The sequence below is a fragment of the Triturus cristatus genome, chromosome 12, assembly GCF_964204655.1.
Source record: "Triturus cristatus chromosome 12, aTriCri1.1, whole genome shotgun sequence".
In the NCBI taxonomy this organism is placed as follows: domain Eukaryota; kingdom Metazoa; phylum Chordata; class Amphibia; order Caudata; family Salamandridae; genus Triturus; species Triturus cristatus.
In genome coordinates this window covers 816731602-816749540 of record NC_140595.1, presented here as the reverse complement: position 1 = coordinate 816749540, position 17939 = coordinate 816731602, and the positions used below count along the sequence as shown (strand labels likewise).

Sequence of the window (17939 nt, the reverse complement as noted above, 5' to 3'; positions counted from 1 at the left end):
ACTCCTGCATGTTCAGATAAAGGCTGTTACAGTAGTCAAGTCGTGACATAATCAAGGCCGTAACCACTGTACGCTTACAGTCTGCCGGCAACAGAGGTAGAACCTTCCTTAAAGTCCTAAGGATATAGGATGTGGCAGAGACCACGGCATTCACTTGATCACGCATAGTGAGATGTACGTCCAGTACTACACCCAAGTTCTTAACTTTTCTGGAAGGAACTGGAAGCATCCCCATAGTCTCTGGCCACCAACTAGGAGTCCAAAGATTAGCATTATTGCCAAATAAAATCACCTCTGTCTTACCAGCATTAAGCTTTAAACAGTTTTGCGTCATCCAGCCTCCTACTGCTCCCATACAATCATGTAGCTTTTCCCCCGACACCTTCTCCTGCCCTGGTTGCAAAGAAATTACAATTTGAGTATCATCGGCGTATGAAGTTAAACAAAAGCCGAAAGACTCAATCAGAGGAGCCAAAGGAGATACGTAGACATTGAAAAGCGGGGGGCTCAGGGAGGATCCCTGCGGAACCCCACATGGGAGGGAGAAAGGTTTGGAGACAAACTCACCCAAAGCAACTGTCTGACATCTGTCAGAAAGGAAGGATTTAAGGAGAGTCCAAGCTTTATCCCTTACTCCGCAGGCCGACAAACGGTCCATCAACACTCCATGGTGGACCGTATCGAAGGCAGCGGAGAGATCAAGCAAGATCAGCGCCGCCTTACCTCCCCGGTCCAACCCTCTCCTAATCTCTTCCGTAGATTTAAGAAGGGCAGTTTCGGTGCTATGCCCCTCTCTGAACCCAAATTGGGTTGGATCCAAGGCATTGGCCTCACATAAATAAGCACTCAGTTTAGTGTTCATGTATTTTTCCACCAATTTAGAGGGCAGAGGGAGGCGTGAAATGGGGCGAAAACTGCTTGCATCTTTAGTATCCAAGCTGGGTTTTTTCAAGAGCGGTAGCACCGAGGCCATTTTCCATGATTTAGGAAAAAGCCCTTCGGAAAACATAGCATTGAAAAGAGATGTCAAAGTCAAGGATATGGGTTCAGAAGCCAGTGTTGCTATTTCTACTGGGCAAGGATCACGAGGTGACCCTGATTTAGCAGATAAAAGAAGCTTAAGTGTATCTGAATAGGCTATTGGGGGAAAGCTATCCAAACTAAACTTTAATGCAGGGCCTACCTTAGATCCTGGGACATTACCCACAGGATCTTTAAAAGCATTGAAAATGGCTTTCACTTTAGTCTGGAAAAAAGTAGCAATTTCCTCGCAGATGTCCAGACTAGTTATAAGAGTTGCAGGCAGTGGGTGTGCTAACCTGGTAACTATTTTATATAGTTCCTTTGATGAATTACTGGCTAGTTTGATCTGTCCGGCAAAGAACTAATGCTTAGTTTCAACCAGCAGTTGTTTATAACAAAAAAGACTTTGTTTGTATGTTGCTTTTTCAGCTGGAAGATAATCCTTCCTCCAGGCCCGTTCCAGTTGTTTACATCTCAGTTTTTGTGTCTTCAATTCCTGCGAGTACCAAGGAGCCGTGGGCTGTGTCCTTTTGGGGATAATTACTTTCTTAGGGGCAAGAACAAGGCAGGCATCTTCTATCCATTCTGTATATCCGGAGGAGGTTTCTTCAACCTCCGCGGACAGAGATCTCTGCGTAGAAAGTAACAGCTCTGTAAAATCTTTCCCTCCTACCTTGTTCCAGGCTCTAGTTTCCTTATTGTTCCCAATGGAGGGGTCCCTGCCCTGGCCTTTCTGGAAAGTTAGCTCAAACATGATGGCAGAATGATCCGACCAGGATAAAGGGAGTACATCAGTAACTGAGAGATATGGGGAATTTGAAAAAATCCCATCCAATGTATGCCCTGCCAGATGAGTAGGTCCCTTTACCAATTTTTTTAGCTCTACACTACTCATAAGGTCAAGGAATTTTTCTGTGTCTTTGTCAGTATCAGCTTCTAAGTGGAAGTTGAAATCTCCCAGTATGGTATGCGAATCCAAGGTCATGCCTGCCTCGAGGAGCACACCCACCTCAGCTAAAAACGGGTTCCTAGGACCCGGCGGTCTATAAATGAGGATACCCCTAAACATGTGACAGTGATGAAGGCTAAAAGAGAAGGACATTGCTTCATAAGAAGTGTTGACAATTATATCAAAAGTAGCTTTGATAGAACTATCATCGATTACTGCCAATCCTCCTCCGTTTTTAGACGGTCTACTTGCCGTATGGCATGAAAAGCCAGGGGGTGTTGCTTTCACTAGATCTGGACCAGACGCCTCGTCTGTCCATGTTTCTGTTATGAAGGCAATTTTAATATTCTTATCCTCTATTAGTGTTGCACATTCAACGCTATGTTTAACTAAGGAGCGTGCATTCACCAGTAAACAGTTAAACACCACCGCAGCCTTATTTTTGTTTTTGTTTAAGCCCTTCTCGAGAGTCTCCCCTGAAACATTAGTAGTTCCTAATCCAGGAAAAGTTGTGGAACACGCCGGGCAAAGCCTTGGTATGGGTCCCAGCACAGTCCCAGGTGTAAAACATACACAGCCAGAAGTCCTTATACACCTATTTACTGCTAGAAGTTGCTCGCTGGAATAACTAAAAGAAACTGGTTTACCTATGGATAAATGACCAGGGGTTTTGGCGCAAGGCGCAATCCGAGTGCGGACGGGCGCAGACGGGCTTGCCTTAGGCGCACCTTCGGCGCGCCCGCTGCGCGCCTGCGTCATATGCCCTAAATACTGTGAGGAAGAAAGAAGCTGGACCGCCGACCAGCAATACCCACAAGATGGCGGCCCCCCAGCCCTGCCATGCAATCCCCTGTAAACAGGTAAAAGTACGTAAAAACAATCGTGTCCCAGAGTTAAAAATATAAAAGCCTCCTGATATAATAGTGGTAGCAGAACAATACCTAAAAACAGCAGCGTAAGAGCAAGTGCCAAGTTCAAGCGCGTGTATCAGCCTGCAATCTCCCGGCTCAAGCCTCAGGAGGTGCAGCGCTGCGCGCCTGCGTCATATGCCCTAAATACTGGGAGGGAGAAAGAAGCTGGACCGCCGACCAGCAATACCAACAAGATGGCGGCCCCCCAGCCCTGCCATGCAATCCCCTGTAAACAGGTAAAAGTACGTAAAAACAATCGTGTCCCAGAGTTAAAAATATAAAAGCCTTCTGATATAATAGTGGCAGCAGAACAATACCTAAAAACAGCAGCGTAAGAGCAAGTGCCAAGTTCAAGCGCGTGTATCAGCCTGCAATCTCCCGGCTCAAGCCTCAGGAGGTGCAGCCCATGGGACAGATCACGATGGTGCACAGTAGCAAAGGGTGTGGGCACTCAGCTGCTATGGCTCTCTCTTGGCTGCGGCGGCCCACAGGACAAATCACGATGGTGCACAGTAGCAAAGGGTGTGGGCACTCAGCGGCAGTAGCTCTCTCTTGGCTGCGGCGGCCCACGGGTCAGATCACGATGGTGCACAGTAGCAAAGGGTGCGAGCACTCAGCAGCAGCAGCTCTCTCTTGGCTGCGGCGGCCCACGGGTCAGATCACGATGGTGCATAGTAGCAAAGGGTGCGGGCACTCAGCAGCAGCAGCTCTCTCTTGGCTGCGGCAGCCCACGGGACAGATCACGAGGGTGTACCGTAGCAAAGGGTGTTGGCACTCAGCGGCAGCAGCTCTCTCTTAGCTGCGGTGGCCCACGGGACAATTTAGGGTCTCGACCAGACGGGCACCACGGTGGACGCTCAGCTGTCACAGCGCTCTCTCGACTGCAGCGGTCCACGCCAATTCAGCGAAAGGTCCGAAGGTGCCAATGTAGGCGGGCTCTCAGCGGCGGCAGCTCTCTCTCAGCTGCAGCGGGCCACACGGATCCAGCAAAAGGTTTGAAGATACAGATTTAGGCAGGCTCTCAGCGGCGGGAGTTCTCTATTAGCTGCAGTGGCCCACACAGATTTAGCAAGACGGTTCAAAGGTTCAGAATCAGGTGGGCACTCAGCGGCAGCAGCTCTCCCTTAGCTGCAGTGGCCTGCACAGGTTCAGCGAAAGTTTAGAAAGTCTCAATTCCGATTCAGGCGGGCTCTCAACAGTGGCAGCTCTCACTTAGCTGCAGCGGCCTGCACAGGTTTAGTAAAAGTTCAGAAGCGCCCAGTCCGCGGTCCTCACAGTAGAACTAGAGGCTTCTGATTACTCGACGGAGGCCTCACCTGCAAGCAGAACTCCTCTCACAGGAATTCCAATGGAGGACGGGGGGAAGTCTAATGTCCCTGAGACTTCTGCAGGAGGCGCTCTCAATTTAGGCCCTCGGGTAGTTTCTTCGGCAAGCTTGATGAAAGTTGCAAAGTTTTTTTCTCTGTTCACTCGGACAGAGTTTTGTCTTGACATCCAGAAGGACCACACTTGGCCAAAGTTCCAGCGCAGCATTTTATTCCTAAAACAGTATTTGTTCTCTAAGGTTCCAAATCACTGACTCCGGTTAGAACCAGTTCGGTGGGGTCGGGGAGCACTTGATTTACGAGGCGACATCCTGCTCTTTCAGAATGAGGGGGTCTGCTATCAGACACCCAGTGGGAGGTGGAGCCATCATTCACCTTCCGAGGCACGGCCTTGCTCGGATCAAAGAGTCACCCCTCCCCATGCTCCGAATACCGATCTCTCTCTCCAGGCAGGTCTGACCCAGCTGATCCTGCTGCTCCAAAACCAGACGGCCAATACACATACGCGCAAGAGCCTACAGTAAAGCTTAGGCAAGGAACTACCACATTTTCAGGAAAGGTATTTCAACACATGCAATATATAAACGGTCCTTAGTAAAAGGTGCCCCTCAATGTCCTGAGCATATACATATCAAACTCGAGGGTCCTATCAGATTCTTAGGGCCCGATAGGATGAGAAAAAGCAATCTTTAACCGGCCCATCCTGGCCTTTTAGAATGGATCGTTTTGCAGCTGTGACAGTGAAAGGGAAGGTAACTCACTATTGAAACAGGCTACACCGATGTAGGTATTATAGTTATCCTTATTCATACAGTCATTTATATACTGGGAGCATTTGGGCTGTGGCACTGAGTAGCAGTGGCACGGCGCAACATCTAAATCTAGCCAATATAAAAGATAGGGAGAGTAGAGAGGAAGGGAGACCCACGCCATTTATGCCAGGTCTAACACGCGTCCTCTCCAGCTGAAATGTGGGGAGAACTACCCATCCCCTTGGGGGTTCTCATCACTAAGGCGGAAAAACCTGGACAGGCCATCAGCATTGGAGTGCTCTGTACCAGGTCGGTGTTACACCGTGAGATCCATACCCTGTAGGGAAATGGACCATCTTAACAACTTAGGATTCTCACCCCTCATCTGCATCAACTATCTAAGGGGCCTGTGGTCTGTCTGAACCCGGAAGTGAGTCCCAAACAGGTATGGTCTCAACTTCTTCAGCGCCCAGACCACAGCAAATGCCTCACGCTCAACTGCACTCCACCTCTGTTCCCGGGGAAGTAACCGTTTGGTCCAGTCCCTCCTCATTGATCTGTGACAGAACAGCCTCTATACCATGCTCTGAGGCATCCATCTGGACAACAAATTCCTTTGAAAAGTCGGGCGCCTGAAGCACGGATGCGGTGCACAGGGCAGTCTTCAGGGCGCCAAAAGCTTTCTGACAGGTGTCAGTCCAGTTCACAATCTTTGGCTGCTTCTTAGAAGTCAGCTAAGTCAAGGGTGCAACAATGTTGCCATATCCCTTGACAAACCTCCGGTAGTACCCCGTGAGTCCTAAGAAGGCCCTCCCCTGCGTCTGAGTCTTGGGGGTTCCCACGCCAGGATAGATTCAATTTTGGGCTGCTGGGGTGACTCCTGGCCGCTCCCCACCTGGTGCCCCAAATATACTACAGAACCCTGCCCAATCTGGCACTTACTGACTTTGATTGTGAGGCCTGCCTTCCACAGTGCCATCAATACCTCCCAGAGGTGGCGCAGGTGACCCAGGCTCAGCAACCTTAGGCTCGCTGTAAAGGAGGTCATTCTCCCAATAGATCCAATGTGACCCTGTCTGATCACCTGCTGCTTGGGCGGCGGCCTGTCGTCGCACCCCCTCAAAAGAAGGGCAGGTTCTTTGTTGCTCGCAAAATTCCTCCCTGGAGGGCCCCCCTTCCTACTGCCAATGGGTCAGCTCTGGTAGGTCCCCCAGTTCAGCCACTTGTTCCCCTGTAGGTTCCAGGGCATCCCCTCAGGGTCTGCTCCCTCTGGGACTGTGGGAACCGCTGGGGCCGGTTTCCCGTGTCCCCTACCCCTTCTCTTTAAGGCAGGGGCCTGGGCCATAATTTCAGGTTCCAGGCCCTCTTGAACACCCTTCTGAGCTGCCATGGACCGAGTGGTTGCGCACGCCCACTCAGGGAGGCCCAACATTTTCAAATGAGACTTTCTCTCCACCGTAGCCCACGAGGAATTCTCTAGATCATTGCCCAACAGACATTCTACAGGCATGGCGGGCCTCACAGCCACTTGAAGAGTTCCTGAGACCCCCCCCCCCACTCAAAGGGAGCCTGAGCCACCTCACACTGGCTCTCTGAGTTGTCTGCTGATACTACGGAACAGAACGCATGGGGGACAATCTGCTCTTTGGACACCAACGTGGAGCTGACAGCAGTCACACTAGCTCCTGTGTCCCTGAGGGCCTCCACCCTATGGCCACTGATGGCCACCCACTGCCGGTACTTCTTAGTATTATTGGGCAGTGTGGGGTTAGGGACCTTCTCAAAGTCTCCTAGCGAGACAAGGTTTAACTCTACGGAATCCCACCCACCTTGGACCTCCATCTCCTCCCCCTCAGGGATACACTGGCAATCTGGTGGGATGGAGCACGGGGTGGTGCACGAGGGGGTGCATGGGGGTCCCTCTGGGGACACTGGGGATCATAATACTGGTGGCCCACTTGACTGCACTTGAAACAAGTAAGCGGTTCCCTCTGAACAGGCCTACCTGTCGGGGACGCCGGTTTCTTCTCAGGGGGAGGCTGGGACACCACTGTTTGGTTCCCTAGGGAATTACTTTGGGGCCCTTTCTGGAACTCCCTCTGCTTACCCTTGTCCCCCCCACTTCTCTGCTGGGGACCCTGCCCACCTCTGGTGAAGTCTTCCATAAAACCTTTGCGGACCCGGGTGCTCACCCAGCGGTCCGCCTCCTCAGTAAGCTTCCTAGGGTTAGTCAGCTTGCTATCAATCAAGTGCTGGCATAGCTCTGGAAAACAGTTACTAGAAAAATGCTCCCATGCAAACAAATCGTATAACTGCTCAAAAGTTTCCACTTTGCTACCTTTCACCCAGCGATCCATTGCTCGGCAGAAATAAGACACATATTCAACCCATGTGGTACCCTCTAACTTCTTACAGGTCCTAAATCTATGCCTGTACATTTCTAGGGTCAAACCATAACGGGTCATCAAAGCTTCCTTCATATGGGCATACACCATCCTGCTCTCCTCAGGCAGGTTCAACAGGGTATCCCTACCATCACTCACAAAGCGTCCCCACAACCCCGCTCCCCAATTCTTCTCAGGTACCCGGTGGGACACCATTGCTATCTCATATGCGGCAAACCATTGCCCAATATGTTCACTCTTGTGAAAATCCTTAATGACATCTTTAGGAATATAAACTCCACTCAGGAGTTACTAAAAGTATGCTGCTACCAGAGGGGGAGACCGGGACACTCCTCGCCCTGATCTCTATCTCCCTCAACTTTCTCTCATGCTCCATTTTCATTTTCTCAAGTTCAATTGACAATCGATTCTTCTCAATTTCTATCTTCTTACTCTCAAGGTCCTTCTAACTTTCCAAATTAGCCCTCTCTAAACTATGCCTCCTATCTCTCTCCCTGTCCTCCAGCTCTTCTGGGGTAAGGCTCCTTTGGGATACACTAGTACCTGGATTGGAGGGTGTTCTATCCCCACCCCCCTCTACTGCACCATCTGGCTGCCCTCCAGCATTCTCTTCCTCAACCCCGGTGGACTCTCTCGCTTCCCACCACGCCTTTAGCGCCTTCTGGTACTCCTCTTTCCTAGAGAGGCCTATCACAGCGACTGTGAATTGCTTACACAATGACTTCAGCTGTCCGGCAGTATAGGTATCTAATCTTTCCTCCTCAAAGGTGAGATCCTCCGAAGCATTGGATGTTGGCCTTCCTCTACTAGCAGTACTCATGGCTGCTATCAACAAGTCACTACTAAGACAAGCAACCAAACAATAAAAACAATTTTGTGGCTGCGCTGGGTCAACACTCACCAGTGGTGTTTACCAGTTATTGTACGTGGATCATAAAGGCAAGTCCTGATCCCACCGCTGCCACCAATGTTAGAAATGGGGGTCTCTAGTTGGCCACGGCTGGTGCCAATGTCCAAATAGGGACCCTTCTTCCTAAGTCAGGGCAAGTGGGCTACCCCCTTTGATAACCCCTGCTCAACTCTGTGGTAACGTAGCACGAGCAGTTAGGCCTATCTCAGAGGCAGTGTGTGAAGCGTTTATGGCCACATACAATAAGGCAGTAATGACACCACAAAAGGACACAACTCAGGTAGATATAGAAAAATAATATCTTTATCTAACAGTTTAACTCAAAGACTCTCAAAGCGTTTCAACAACTACAATTCACGTCAACCTCTAGGGACTAAAAGAGACAACAACGTATTCACCCAAAGCGGGACACGGACTGAGTTCAGGGCCGGGGCCTATGCGACCCGTTGCACACTAGGTACCTGTCGTTGGAAGGGACTACAGCACGCAGCTTCGGGAAGAAGCGGAGATGGTGACAGGTGGACTCCCAGCGACCACAGGTCTTAGAGGCTGAGGTCCGCAGCGTGCACTCACAGTGGTTCGGGCACTCAGGGGCAGGCGGGCGCTCAGCGGCAGCAGCACGCGGCCGTGGCGGCCCGGGCTGTTGGTGGCGATGACATTCGTCGTGCAGCTCCGTGGTGTCTCTCAGCGGCAGCAGCTCTCTCTTAGCTGCAGCGGCCCACAGAACAAATCCCAAGGATGCAAAGTTGTCAATGGTGTGGGCTCTCAGCGGCCACTGCTCGCTCTTTGCTGCGGCGGCCCGTGGGGAAAATTACGAGGATGAAAAATAGCACAAGGGGTGGGCACTCAGCGGTTACAGCTCTCTTGGCTGCGGCGGGCCATTGAACAAATCATGATGATGCACAGTAGCACAGGGTGTGGGCACTCAGCGGCTACGGCTCTCTCTTGGCTGTGGCGACCCACGGGACAAATCACGATGGTGCACAGTAGCAAAGGGTGTAGGCACTCAGCGGCAGCAGCTCTCTCTTGGCTGCGGCGGCCCACTTGTCAGATCACGATAGTGCACAGTAGCAAAGGGTGCGGGCACTCAGCAGCAGCAACACTCTCTTGGCTGCAGCAGCCCACGGGACAAATCACGATTGTGCACAGTAGCAAAGGTTGCGGGCACTCAGCAGCAGCAGCTCTCTCTTGGCTGCGGCGGCCCACGGGACAAATCACGATGGTGCACAGTAGCAAAGGGTGCGGGCACTCAGCAGCAGCAGCTCTCTCTTGGCTGCGGTGGCCCACGGGACAAATCACGATGGTGCACAGTAGCAAAGGGTGCAGGCACTCAGCGGCAGCACCTCTCTCTTGGTTGTGGCAGCCCATGGGCCAAATCCTCATGGTGCACAGTAGCAAAGGGTGTGGGTACTCAGCGGTAGCAGCTCTCTCTTGGCTGCGGCGGCCCACGGGACAGATCACGATGGTGCACAATAGCAAAGGGTGTGGGCACTCAGCGGCTATGGCTCTCTCTTGGCTGTTGCAGCCCACGGGTCAGATTACGATGGTGCACAGTAGCAAAGGGTGCGGGCACTCAGCGGCAGCGGCTCTCTCTTGGCTGCGGCGGCCCATGGGTCAGATCACGATGGTGCACCGTAGCAAAGGGTGCAGGCACTCAGCGTCTGCAGCTCTCTCTTGGCTGTGGTGGCCCACGGGACAGATCACGATGGTGCACCGTAGCAAAGGGTGTGGGCACTCAGCGACAGCAGCTCTCTCTTAGCTGCGGCGACCCACGGGTCAATTTAGAGTCTCAACCAGGCGGGCACCACGGTGGACACTCAGCAGCCACAGAGCTCTCTCGACTGCAGCAGTTCACGCAGATTCAGAAGACGGTCCAAAGGTGCTGATTCAGGCGGGCTCTCAGCGGCGGCAGCTCTCTCTTAGCTGCAGCAGCCCACACGGATCCAGCAAAAGGTTTGAAGATACAGATTTAGGTGGGCTCTCAGCGGCAGCAGCTCTTTCTTAGCTGCAGCAGCCCACACAGATTTAGCAAGAAGGTTCAAAGGTACAGAGTCAGGCGGGCACTCAGTGGCGGCAGCTCTCCCTTAGCTGCAGCGGCCCGCACAGGTTCAGCAACAGTTTAGAAAGTCTCAATTCCGATTCAGGCGAGCTCACAGCGGTGGCAGCTCTCTCTTACCTGCAGCTGCCAAAACAGGTTTAGCAAAAGTTCAGAAGTGCCCAGTCTGCGGTCCTCACAGTAGAACTAAAGGCTCCGGATTACTCGACGGAGGCCTCACCTGCAAGCAGAACTCCTCGCACAGAAATTCCGACGGCGTACGGGGTGAAGTCTAATGTCCCTGAGACTTCTGCAGGAGGAGCTCTCGATTTAGACCCTCTGGTAGTTTCTTCGGCAAGCTTGATGAAAGTTGCAAAGTCCTTTCCTCTGTTCACTCGGACAGAGTTTCGTCTTGACATCCAGAAGGAACACACTTGGCCAAAGTTCCAGCGCAGCATTTAACCCTAAAAAAGTATTTGTTCTCTAAGGTTGCAAATCACTGACTCCGGTCAAAACCAGTTCAGTGGGGTCGGGGAGCACTTGGTTTATGAGGCGACATCCTGACCTTTCAGAATGAGGGGGTCTGCTTTCAGACACCCAGTAGGAGGTGGCGCCATCATTCACCTTGCCAGGCACGGCCCTGCTCGGATCAAAGAGTCACCCCTCCCCATGCTCCGAATACCGATCTCTCTCTCCAGCCAGGTCTGACCCAGCTGGCCCTGCTGCTCCAAAACCAGACGGCCAATACACATACGCGCAACAGCCTACAGTAAAGCTTAGGCAAGAAACGACCATGTTTTCAGGAAAAGTATTTCAACACATCCAATATATAAACGGTCCTTACTAAAAGGTGCCCCTTAATGTCCTGAGCATATATATATATATATCAAACTTGAGGGTCCTATCAGGTTCCTAGGGCCCAATAGGATGATAGAAAGCAATCTTTAACCGGCCCATCCTGGCCTATGAGAATGGATTGTTTTGCAGTAGTGATAGTGAAATGAAAGGTAACTCACTATGGAAAGAGGCTACACCGATGTAGGTATTATATTTATCTTTATTCATACAGTCATTTATATATAGGGTTGCGCTGTGGTACTGAGTAGCAGCGGCACGGCGCCCAGAACATCTAAATCCAGCTGATATAAAAGATAGGGAGAGTAGAGAGAAAGGGAGACCCACGCCAATGATGCCAGGTCTAACAGTCAGAGTTCAGCGGGCCACATGGTGTCGTTCTAGAGGGAGGCACGAGTGCTATAGATCAGCGCTTCTGTCTTGTCTGTGCTGTCCGTCATCCAGTCTGCGACGTTCTTCATGCCATTGTGGACGTTGGTGTAAGTGGTGGTGGGGTCTGCTGAGAGTGGGAGGATGACCTGGGCATCGTCGGCGTAGGATATAATGTTGAGTTCATGGGTTCTGACGATGTCGGCAAGAGGCATCATGTAGGTGTTGAAGAGGGTGGGAATGGGGGATGAACCTTGAGGGACGCCGCAGAAGCCGCTCATGGGTTCTCAGGTGAAGGGAGCTAGGCAGATTCTCTGTGTTTGTCTTGTGAGGAATGATGCAATCCATTTTAGTGCATCTCCCTTGATCCTGTTCCTTGCACGGATCGCGTGCTAAAGTTGAGGGCATGTAGTACGTGTGGGAGCAAGAGTCTGCGTGTGTGAGTCTGAGTACTGAAGCCAGTGGGATCCATTTTGAATTTTCACCCATTCCATATTTGTGATGCATATCACATGAATGTCCTTGAGGCTTATGTGTAAATAACTCAAGGTGAACATATTCATGGAAAGATGTTTCAAGATGTGTGTGGAAATGTATTCAAAGTGAATCCACGGTTGTAACAGGGAAGGAGAATCTTCTAAGGTCTGAAATGTGCTGCAGACCCAAGGCCATTATCAGGCATATTTGCTGGTCCATACCTGAGATCCTCTGAGCACAGGAGGGAAAACAAAGGCACAGAGAGACCTTGTGCGGCACACCGCACACAATAAGCAGATGTTAAAAACATCTTGGTTTGTTTAAGACATATGTTCAAGCCATTGTCGACGATTTGCAGTTTGGCGCTTTCATGCAGAGGAGGTAGACCTAAAAACCCGGGGATGGATTTTTTAACATAGACTTTGTGGCATGTGTTTCTGAAGACCTTCACAGTTTTTCACTCCTCTAATTTAAGACTTAGAAAGAGAGCTGGAGGTGTGGTTACAGGGTAAGAAGTAGGCAAGGTTACAAGAAGCAGGGGGGCGAGGAACGGGACGTTACTAGAGGTAGCAGTAGGGATGGGGAGGTTGACCGGGGCAAGGAGCGGTCAGGCTGTCTCACTCTTACTCTAGAGGTTCCATGCTGGGATGGACAGGATCATTCTTTACCAAAATGTTTTAAATCACTTTTCTTCTGATTGAAAAGTTATTCCTTGATCGTTTCATGAAGTCGTAAAAATAATTCATGGTGACTCAGTGTTGGTTCGTCCACCATGTTCATTTTATGCAGATATAGAATGACCGATGGATCCTGGTGAGTTACCTCCACCTGAGGCGGTTGATCATCAGTCCTCAGTAGAATGAATTCATTCCTTTGACAGACCCCTTTTTTGTTTTAAATATAGACTCTTGTTCCAGAGGGTTATGGGGATAGCTGTGCTTTTACCAGGAGCTGCACCCTTAACACATTCAGTCTTCGTCCTCATTCAGTTTTTACCCTCTTATCTCCTGCAGGTCAACATGAATGTGGTACACGTCAGCCAGCCTGTCGCCATGACATCCACGCAGGTCACGGTGATGCGTGGCAACAGTTGGAGCAGTGGCATCTGTGACTGCTGCGAGGACTGCAGTGTCTGTAAGTTACACCACTCTTTGGCTGCGGAATGATGGCCTCTTTATCACCAACCTGGGATCCTTTCCCCCAGGCCTTACCCTACTCCCTGCCACCACATGAACCACAAATGCTTGGAAGCCAGTAGTGTCTACTGGTCTGATTTAGATCTCTGCGGACGGATATCCCAACCACGGAAATATGAATCCAATTATATCCAATGGGATTTATGGTTTGACATATAGAATATCCCCCTCTGCTGTGACTGAGTAACCCGTCTGCCAAGATATAAACCAGGCCCTATGTTCCTTGACGCCTGGAGACAGAAGCGTTGTTATGAGTAGGTGACAAGTAATGAAATGTGGGACAGGGGTGCACAGGACAGTCTGGATCACTTGCCTTCCACCCTTGAAGTCTGGATGCTGGCCATAGAGCTCAGGAGCCCAGAGTGCAGTCACTAGACATACTAGCACTCTTGACCGGAGAGGGATGCTGTCAGGCTCTAGTAAGCACCACTGGAGAGCCACTTCATCTGGGTAGCACAAGCGGCCTCTCCTACTTGTTGAATCAAGAGGCAGTGGCGTCTGCTGCTCACCAACACTGTTTACACTATGGGACTCACTATTAAACAGCAACATCACGATTCATTGACACACATTAGCACCTATGGGCGTAGCTTCATTTGTAGAATAAGTGCCCGGGCCCAAACTTTTCTTCAAAAGCTGCCGCTGGCACTCATGAAGGCCATGATGCCAAATACCAAAGCCATGTTGTCTTGATTCTCCCTCATGCATCATTAATGCATTCCCCAGCACTCTCTGCCCGTCAAACTCACTCCTGATGTGTTCTTTTTCGCTCCTATTTTCTCCTTCTGTCACTTTTTTCCATCTTTGTCTTCCTCTTTCTTTCTCACTGTTATGTTTTTTCTCTCTCTTGTTCTGGGTCAAAGTCTGTAAAGAAAAAAATAAGTGTTGCTCCAAATATAAGTGCCGGTGGGCGCCACCTACAAACACCGGCTCAAGTTAAGCACAGACCATGGGATCCTTCACCAAAGAGAAGTGTCAGGATTGTGATTCCTCTACTCGGTAGCAGCCACAATGGGATCACTCAGTGCCTTACAGTGGCATGAATGTGATTCACCTACTCACTAATAGTGGCAGCATCCCTTACTAGATAACAGTGTTTCAATGGTGACTGCCCTATTCACTAATGGTGGCAGTGCTGTGATTGTTCACTAATTATGGTAGCAGGATTTTGATTGTTCCTACTCACTAATGATAACAGTAGATATACGGTGTACTTTACAATAGTCCCACTATTGTGAATCTCCTGCACGCGAATGGTAACAGCGGTCGCATCCTTCACTAGTTCATGTCAGTAAATTTGTAATTTCTATACCATCTTATGGTGACAGAATCTTGCTCAACAAGCATTAGGGTTATTTTACTCATGAAATAGGAGGAAGAAGTGGGAATCTTCTGTAATTAATGGAGTCGGGAGTGTGAATCCCTCACTCACTGATGGTAGCTGTGCGAGATCCTTCCTTTGCTGCTACTCGTAGGAAGATTGTGCTACCTAGGCCTGGGCGGTAAATTCCATTCCGTTCGTGGAATTTGCGGAATTTGGGTAATTTCGCGTTCTGCGGAGAACGCAAAATTGCCCAAAATTCCGCTTTCCGCGACTTCGCGAAATTTTTGCTTGTTCGCGTTCTCAAAATGCGTGTTCGCGAGATATTTCTCCCCGAGCACGCAAACAGCGATTGTGAACAGGAAAAAAGCATCGCGAACAAGCAATTCCGCGTGTTCGCGGAATTTCTGCGTGTTCGCGGAGATTTTTTACCGTTTCGCGGAGATTTGCGTAACGCGATTACGCAAATTCCGCCCACCCCTAGTGCTACCCCGATCACTTAGATCTCCCTTTCACCCCTGGGATTAGAGTGGAATCATTGGTAGCTAGGTTGTGCCTCTAACTCCTCAATGGCCCTCACTGGTGGATCTCTTCTGCTGGTGCCCATAGCAGTTAACTCCTCAATGGCGCCCACTGGTGGCTCTCTTCTGCTGGTGCCCCTGGCAGTAATCAGACAGGAAGTGATGATTAAGGCGGGTCTTCAGAGTGATAGGAAACCTCACAGGCCAGCATTTCAAGTCTCCCCCAATGTCCTACTGAAAAGACTGAGCTTCGGGTGAGTCTGAAACAGTGGTAGAATCATTTGCTCAGGGGCATAACAGAGTCCCCTACCGCTGCTGCGGTGTGGGTGAGGGGGAGTGACCCCCACATTGTTCACCTCAAAGGGTGGCCCCCTGGGCTGGCCAGCTGCAATGAAACAAGACACTCAGAAGCAGCAAGTCAGGTAGGAACTGGGTAATGGGGACCCCCTTACCTTACCTTCCAGTGGGGGGCCTGAGGTTTTGTTATGCCACTGCATTTGCTTATACCCAGTATAAAGTGAAAGTAAAACTTAAGAGTCACCCTGGACATACCTGCTCTTGTGTACTTAAGTGTGGAGTGCGATAGAGTCCAGAACCCTTCTGCTGGTATTAAGAGGTGAGCAGATTTCAAAATGATGGAAAGTTGAACTATTTTATTAATTTCAATGTGAAATTTCAATTGGCTATTCAGAATTCTTAAAGGCTTTTCAAGTGTAAGCCAAGGGACACCTGGAAATCACCCCAGGCCACTGGAATTCAGAGCGACAACAGAGGACGCTTTCAAGCTATCCCTGCAGAAGAGGAGCCTAGCTCTATCGAAGTCGAGGGTGACTCCTACAGACCTAGTCTATACAGGTGACATCCTCGATGGTTCCTAACTGGGCTTCTCCCTTGTCACGCTCATGAAGCAGATCCATACGCAATGGTGCCTGGGTTAAGCCAGCTCGTTCTCGCCTACTGCGTTACTAGAGGAATGAATCTGGTGGAAAAACCCCTCACAGATTGGGAGGCTCTGCTGGACTGCACAGTAGAGTCTATGGGGTTGGACCTGATAGAGCGATAGACAAAGACAAAGGGTCTGACGATGGACCACAGCTACTGTCATTACCTGTGCCTATACTCTGTGTCTAGATTGGGAAATGGGCACAGCTAAAATCCTCGCATCTCCAAGAGCACAAGAGAAGAACCCTCTGAGCCAGCGACCAAACCTCCCATTGCATCCATGTCTCGTTTCCTTCTTAGAATGGCTTGCTGCTCCCATGAATGCCAGAGAATGCTGCCTGAATACCATCTGTCACGTGGTTCACTTGAGGAAATACACCCCACAAGCTTTTTCAAGGCAATGAACTTATCATGACTCAAGAGATTAGAGTTGAGATCTGAAATGAATAGAAGAAAAGTGAGTGAGGGCATCTCGTCTGCCCTTAAAAGCCCCCATAACAGAGACTGAAGTCCTGTAGTGATGTTGTGTTGCAGGGATTCTGCTAAATTACAGGACTATGCTTGGGATTATGGGACCTTAGTAGGCAGGGACTGAGTTATCCTACCGCCTTAGTACCCACGAGCCCGGGACCGACTAGCTATAGTGTCTCACCTGCCCTCCTACTCACTCACAGAGGAACAAGTGATTAGACACCCCAGAACACAGCACTCCTGACTCTCTCAGGAATTGCAGTTACAATACACACCCTTTCGCTCACGCTCTTGTATTCATCCACAATAAGATCTAACAGAGACATGAAAAAGTTTAAAATGTAAATTTTAACCATGCGCTCTAGTATGCAGTGCACATACCACAACCTGTAGAAATATGCCTAATACAAATACGGTCAGCAAAGCAAGTAGTCCGTAAATCATAAAGGGAGCTGTCATGATATATGACAGAGTAGCTTAACCACCCTCCCCTTGTATGGAGGCAGAATGATTATACATTTGAAGATCTCTGGGTGTTATTAGCAGACCCTGGACCTCAGTCTATAGATGGCAGATCTACATCACAGGTGCTGTCACGCTCTCCTCCGTGGAAAGATCCCTCTCTAAATGTCTGTGTTACCTGTCCGTGTACCCTCATATGACCAAAGTATCTGCTCCCAAACAACAGCTGCATCTGCTTGTTTTGTGTAGGTACTAGGGCCTGACCAGAACACAATCACAAGGGGCATTGCTGTTCGACCTTGTTAACAATCTCCAGACTAAATCCCAGGAACAAGCAAAGTACAAAAACAACAGCATGTTCCGTGGGAAAGTTTCAGTGTGGCACAAGCAAAAGAAATCCATGCAGTAACTGTGCAAAGTGGCAGACAGTCTGCAAAGTGCTCATACTAACATTTGGAAGACGACAATGCCCATATGGGCTACGTGACAGTTGCTAAGCATCTGAATGTGGGATTTCTGCATTTCTGATATCTAGAACACAGACAGGAAATCAGCTGCAATGCAAGCATCCTTCTAGCAGAAAACTGGTTTGGGGCAAAAAGAAACAGTCCAAGCTTTTCTCACATCAGCAGTGGTCCAGGCTTCACCCTCGCACTGAACAGGCAGAACCCACGCAGCAGCGGAGCAGCTTTCACCCTCACACCGTACAGGCAAAATCCAAGTAGCAGCAGGGCAGGTTTCACCCTCACGCAGAACAGTTAATGCGCAGGCAGCAGAAGGGTTAGTATCGACCTCACACAGAACAGTTAGTGCACAGGTAGCAGCAGGACAGGTTCCACCCTCACACAGGATAGTTAGTGCCCAGGCAGCAGCAAGAAAGGTTCCACCCTCACACAGAACAGGCAGAGGTGGCAGAAGTGCAGATTGTACCCTTACACAAAACAGTTAGTGCATAGGCAGCAGCAGGGAAGGTTTCACCCTCACACAGACCAGTTAGTGTACAGGCAATAGCAGG

The 17939-nt window shown here is 50.0% G+C and overlaps 1 protein-coding gene across 1 annotated transcript in view; it reads left to right on the top strand.

The window, feature by feature from the left end:
- The window catches only part of LOC146782968 (cornifelin homolog), a 101788-nt gene that overhangs the window by 68648 nt on the left and 15201 nt on the right, over positions 1–17939 (top strand). The window contains exon 2 of the mRNA XM_085637105.1: positions 13025–13145. Within this exon, the coding sequence (XP_085493231.1) occupies positions 13031–13145 (115 nt within the window). The 5' untranslated portion in view covers positions 13025–13030. The remainder of the gene's footprint in view (positions 1–13024; positions 13146–17939) is intronic.